At 27.5% G+C, this 7,480-nt stretch overlaps 1 protein-coding gene across 1 annotated transcript; it reads left to right on the forward strand.

Annotated features, from left to right (window-relative positions):
* The first annotated feature begins 569 nt into the window (after positions 1-569).
* Positions 570-2,173, forward strand: LOC145034398 (WRKY transcription factor 22-like). Its single transcript, XM_078982801.1, has 3 exons — positions 570-1,031; positions 1,297-1,410; positions 1,545-2,173. Exons 1-3 carry the CDS (start codon positions 622-624, stop codon positions 2,008-2,010), a joined length of 990 nt encoding a protein of 329 aa, XP_078838927.1. The 5' UTR covers positions 570-621; the 3' UTR covers positions 2,011-2,173.
* Positions 2,174-7,480: the final 5,307 nt, after the last annotated feature.

Consider the following 7,480-nt stretch of genomic DNA (forward strand, 5'->3'; position numbering starts at 1 on the left):
CTCTCTCTTATATATATATATATATATATATATATATATATATATATATATATATATATATATATATATATATATATATATATATATATATATATATATATATATATATATATGGTTGACATATACGTAAATTGGATATAATTAACAACTTTGTAATGCAATGAATGCTTATGTATGAAAACGATTATGGTTTAGCTCATTAACCTACGTATATATGTTAAAAGATACTCAAATTTGGTGTTCGAAGAAATTTTTTGATAAACTTTAAAAAGTTTATAAAAAAACATAAAAAAGTGTATAAAAGAATATTATTGTGACGGTTTGAATATTGAAGCAAAAACATATGCAAAAAAGTCGAGTCAAGCTTGAGTTTAAGAAGCGAGTAAAAGGCGAATGCCGTGTTACGTTTTCGCCCCAACCCTAAATTAAAACAACCCTTTGACTTGACACAAAAGTCAAAATCCCACTTGTACACTGGATACACACTTGCAGACAATAAAATATATTAAAAAATAATTCAATATTTTTGATGCACAAAATTCAATTAAATTATAAAAGGTCAGAAGCACCTTTTACATACCATCTTCATCTTGTTCACTTTCTCCTCAAGAAATCTCAGAAATGGCGGACTGGGCTTTACAAGCTGTTATCAGGCCTAAACACTCTGACGATGATTACTTTGGATCCATTGATACCAAGAAAGAATATGATCAAGCTCTTCTCTTCTGTTTCCCTCACCTCTTTGATCATCAAGCATCTACACTCGCCATGGAAACTGTTGTTGGAGATGAATTAGACCAGCTTTATAAGCCTCTTTATCCTATTTTTGGCACTGAGATCGAGCTTCCTGCTCCTCCTCTTGCTGGTGCTGCCGATGCTGATCTTCAGGCAATTCATCATCATCATCATCATCATCATCATGATTCTTACCAAGAAGTTCAACAAGATCAAGAACAAGCTGATATTAATAAGGCCTTTTGTGGGTCTGCTTCAAAGGTCTCTCAACTTGCACCAGCAAAGCTCAAGAAAAGGTGTGTTTTTCTTTTGTTTTTTTTGCTTTTCTTGAAATACCCACAAACCATGCATGTGATAATGAATTTTTGGTAACATATCTAGTAATTCACCCACCAGTATTGATACTTAGGCCCATGCATTAAAGATATGTATCTTTCAAACATTTTTGGAACTATTTTCTTGATCAATTTATGGGATCTTTTTTTCTCGATTGTGATGTTTGCGTGTATTTATGATGATTTTTAGTGACCCTTTTTCCTGTTGGTGTGTATAAATTAACAGAAAGAATCAACAAAAGAGAGTGGTGGCTCAAGTAACAGCCGATGGCTTGTCTTCGGATCCATGGGCTTGGCGTAAATATGGTCAAAAACCAATCAAAGGTTCAATCTATCCAAGGTAAATACAACTGTTTTTGTTTCCGACTTCAAAATTCATCATGAGTTTGACAAAATAAAGATAATTTTATGACAATTATTTAATGATCGAGTTATTAAAACGAATACTAATATTATGATGTTCGAATTTTACAGAAGCTATTATAGATGTAGCAGTTCAAAAGGGTGTATGGCAAGGAGACAAGTTGAGCAAAGTTGCACCGATCCGAGCATCTACATTTTAACCTACACGGCGGAGCACAACCACCCACAACCAACTCGCCGGAATTCCTTAGCCGGAATCAACCGCAACAAATTCAAGACTACTCCAAAAAGCCCTACTATTAGCGACGGTTGTAAAACCATCCCAATAACCATGGACTCGCCCTTTAATTCTCCAACAACCCCTTCGGTTTCATCAAATGACGAGGAAATCCTCCCAATATCAAATATCAAACAAGAGACAATGTTTTACAGTAACTTTGATGATCAAGGACATACAATGATGACGAGTATGAATGATGAAGACCTTATGGTTTTTAGCGACGATTTTTTCGAGGGTTTGGAGGATTTATCATCTTACAATTGCTCAAACAGACAATTTCCTCATGTGTTTTCTTAGCTATCAATTTCTTATTTGAGCATATGATGTTATTTTTTGTAAATTCACTAGGAGAGTTAATAATGTTGGACAATAATGCTTTTGCATTATATTTTACATATTAATTACATATGTAAATTAGACAGAAATACAGAATATTTATCGAACTCGTACCTAGAAACAATAGCGGATCTTCAATCATAAGACAAAGAAGTTTAATTTACAATGTATTATCTACACAGTCTCTATGTTTCACACTGTCCCAGTTCAAGGTGTCCAAATATCTACCTTAATTTGGTGAAAAAGTTTTCTGGATACACTACTTCCTTCGATTCAATGTTATGTACAATATGAAATGAATAATAAAGTTTATAATGTCAAAGTAGTAGCTCATTTAGTACTCAAAATATATAAAATACCTTATAAATATCACATCAATAATGGTATTTCTTATTAATTATGTTACAACTAGCTTCCAAATTAAAAAAAGCTAGCTTCATGAAGCATTTAAGTAATTTTTGTATATGGTATAATATGTGCGACTGTTTTGGATTACTGCCCCTTCGAGTATACGAAAAGAAGAATTATGTATAACTGATTTTCATGATGCTTATTTCATGGAATTGAATCGATCCTTTTTTTTCTCAAAAAGTAATGAAATGCAAGTAGGAATTTGTGGAGTAAGATATAACATCCCATGTTTAAAAATAAACATAGGTTCAATTAACAAATGTTTCATATTCACTGCAATTATATTTTCTAAATCATATAAATATCTTTTATCTAATTAATGCATTATCATCAGAGGTTTGGATTATTTTAAGGGTTAATCGTAACCAAACTGTTTTGGTAGCTCTACAGTTTACCAGGTATCATTTTTTACTTGTATTTTATATATATATATATATATATATATATATATATATATATATATATATATATATATATATATATATATATATATATATATATATATATATATATATATATAGGTTTAGGTTCATTTGAGACCATTCTAATTTTGTGAGACCGTAAGACCAAATCTAAAAATAATTTTAAAATGCAAAATAAATGGAAAAATCCAAAAATTCTTTTTTTAAATATTATTTTCGGAACTTGAATTAACTAAAATAAATAAATAAATAAATAAATAAAAATAAAAAATCCTGTTTTTTTTTTTTTGAAAAATACGTGATATATTCTAAATAGAATATTACACCGACATATTCTAAAAAATAATTTTAAAATGCAAAATAAATGGAAAAATCTAAAAATTCTTTTTTTAAATATTATTTTCGGAACTTGAATTAACTAAAAAAAATAAAAAAATAAAAAAAATTCTATTTTTTTTGAAAAATACATAAAATATTCTAAATAGAATATTACACTGTACATATTCTAAAAATAATTTTAAAATACAAAATAAATGGAAAAATCAAAAAATTTTCTTTTTAAATATTATTTTCGGAACTTGAATTAATTAAAAAAAATAAAAAAAAAATAAAAAAAAATAAAAAAAATGCATCTCACAGTCTCACAAAATTAGATCGTCTCACATAAACCTAACCCTATATATATATATATATATATATATATATATATATATATATATATATATATATATATATATATATATATATATATATATATATATATATATATATATATATATATATTGGAATTCTTTTTATTTTTGTGTCAATCCAACCCACAATGATGGCTTCCTACGTAAAGTAAAAAGATTTTGTAAACAATCTTTAACATACTTTTTACTTGCAAATTTCAAAAAGAAAACACTACGAAGGTTCCTTTATATTAAACTTAATATTAAATGAGATATATATAAACCATATCAGCAAGATCGTGGTTTGTACGTACTATATATATATGAAGACTAAGTCTTTATCGTTTATATTATTTTTTATTAAATATTTTCATATTGTATAAAATAGAATTCTCTGGAAGTCATTTGAACAAATCAAACATATATATATATATATATATATATATATATATATATATATATATATATATATATATATATATATATATATATATATATATATATGAGCTTTCAATCAAGAACATTTTTTATCGCGAAAACATTTGCGAAATAAATTTGGATCACATAATTTTTTCAATCAAAATTATAAAATAATATTCATATAAATCAAAAAATAGTTACAAACAATTAAGAACTCACTAATTAACATCACTCCCCACCCAACCAACACCACCTACCTCCACCACCCATCATCACTACCTACCACCCATCACCAGTACCCACCACCACCACCCATCACTACCTACGACACAGCACCACCACCACCATCAACAACTACCACCCGCCACCACCACCACCACCCAATAGTTGTACTCATGTAGTTAATCACATGTGATTATATGTATCAAATCGTATATGACTTTTATTGATAATATTCATTATTCAATATTTTTTTCTTATGTATTTAATCATATGTGATTTTTTGTATTAATCACATATGATTAATGTGGAAAAAAAAAACTATTTAATCAAAAATGCGAAAACGAATCTTGTGTACAGAAATCATATTTGACTAAATGTACAAGAACAACTATTGAACAAGAATGTCAAAATGAATATTGTACACACAAATCATATCTAATTAGATACATATAATCTTATGTAATTAAGCAGACAAGAACAACAACTAAATCGAGAACACAAAAATAAATATTTTCCACATAAATTCTATGTTATTAGATACACATAATCACATGTGATTATAGGCATTTAATCACATATGATATATATGGACAATATTTATCTTTGTGTTCTCGATTCGATAGTTGTTCTTGTGTAGATAATCATATGTGACTATATGTATCTAATCGCATATGATTTATATAGACATCATTATTTTTCGTTCGTATAAATCATATATGACTAGATGCATAAAATCACATATGATTATATGTATTTAATCACATATCATTATAGTGGACAAAGAACAATTATTGAATCGAGAATGTGATAATGAATCTCATCCACATAAGTCATATATGATTGGATACATATAATCATATGTGATTATATGTATTTAATCATATATGATTTATATGGACAATATTTGTTTTCATGTGTTGATCCAATAGTTGTTCTTGTGTAGTTAATCACATGTGATTATATTTATTTAATCATTAATGATTCGTATGGAAAATATTTATTCTTGCGTCGACTCTATAATTGTTCTAATATATTTAATCACATGTGATTATATGTATGTAATCACATATGATTTGAGGTGGAAAATATTTATTTTTTCCTTCTCGATTAAATAGTTGTGCTTATGTACTTAATCACATGTGATTATATGTATCAAACCGCATATGATTTTTATTGATAATATTTATGATTCAATATTTTTTTCTTATGTTTTCAATCATATGTGATTTTATGTATCAATCACATATGATTAATATGTAAAAAGAAAAACTATTTAATCAAAAACACGAAAATGAATCTTGTGTACAAAAATCATATTTGACTAAATGTACAACAACGACTATTGAACAAGAATGTGTAAATGAATATTGTCTATATAAATCATATCTAATTAGATACATATAATCTCATATAATTAAGCACACAAGAACAACGATTGAATTGAGAATGCAAAAATAAATATTTTCCACATACATTCTATGTGATTAGATAGATATAATCACATGTAATTATATGCATTTAATCATATATGATATACATGGGAAATATTTATATTTGTGTTCTCGATTCGATAATTGTTCTTGTGTATATAGTCATATGTAATTATATGTATCTAATCACATATGATTTATATATTCATCATTATTTTATATCCGTATAAATCATATGTGATTAGATACATATAATCAGGTATGATTATATGTATTTAATCATATATAATTATAGTGGACAAAGAAAAATTATTGAATCGAGAATGTGACAATGAATCCCATCCATATAAATCATATATGATTAGATACATCTAATCACATATGATTTACATGGACAATATTTTTTTCACGTGTTGATTCAATAGTTGTTCTTGTGTAGTTAATCACATATGATTAGTATGGAAAATATTTATTCTTGCGTCGATTCAATAATTGTTCTAATATATTTAATCACATGTGATTGTATCTATTTAATCACATATAATTTATGTGGACAACATTCATTATTTATGTTTCAATTCAATAGTTGTACTCATATACTTAATCACATGTGATTATATGTATCAAATCATATATTATTTTTATTAATAATATTCATGATTCAATATTTTTTCTTATGTATTTAATCATATGTGATTTTATGTATTAATCATACATGATTAATGTGGAAAAAGAAAAACTTTTTAATCAAAACGCGAAAATGAATCTTTTGTACAGACATCATATTTGACTAAATGTACAAGAACAACTATTGAACAAGAATGTGAAAATGAATATTATGATGGGTTTTAGTCATAAGAACATCCTATGTGCTCATACAAACCCTAATACTTGGATCTAGGTTTCTCTATTGTACATGCAATTTATCCAAGACTATAAACCCTAATTCTAGCATATGATAATCGATATTAACATAATAATGGGTTTAAGATATTACCTTGATTGTTATATAGCAATAACAATCACAATTCCTTCTTGTAATGACTTTAGAAAGCTTAGAGTTACAAATGTCACTCCTCTAATGGTTCACAAACACCAAGAGCAAGAGGATGAAGAGGAGAAGAGAAGGAGGCTGTCCAAAACCATCCAAAACCCTAGAAGGAAGCTTAACCACGTTTTTTGGGCTTAAGGGTACTATTTATACATGTAGGCTATTAAGGATTTAAACTAGGAAACCCTAATCTGACTGCTTAAGCCCTAAGCAGCCCATGGATTCCTTTCCTAAAGGCCTTGGATGATTTCTTATGGGTTTCCCCATAGAATTCATCCAACCTTATAATATAAGGCAATCTATAGCCCAATTGCAATTATCTTATAATTACAATTCCAGTCCCTTAAGTTTAATTAATCTCTTTTAGTTACAAACTTAATTCTTAATTAATTCTTGACTAATATTAATTAAACAATATGATTTCTCCTTTAATATATTATTCCCATAATATATTAATAAATCATATTTAATCCTTTCTCTCCATAATTCATCTTATCAAGTTGCTTTGGTGAAGGCAACCCAAAAGGACCATGCACCATCGGGTCAAGTACATACCAAAATAATTATGGACTTAGACACTAATCCAACAGTCTCCCACTTGGATAAGTCTAATAACTATTCCGCGTATGACTTCATATCCTGGTCTGCAATCGTAGCTTTCCAAAGCCGCTGTCAACTCTGATCTTATCAAATACGCGTGTTCTTTAGATAAGGGATCATATATTCCTCCATTCTAGATATAGTATAAGACATGATTTCAAATCATTCTTTCTGTACTATTTCTCGATTTTCGATTTATGACGA

Source organism: Lactuca saligna, chromosome 3 (assembly GCF_052625555.1).
Source record: "Lactuca saligna cultivar CGN05327 chromosome 3, ASM5262555v1, whole genome shotgun sequence".
NCBI lineage: Eukaryota > Viridiplantae > Streptophyta > Magnoliopsida > Asterales > Asteraceae > Lactuca > Lactuca saligna.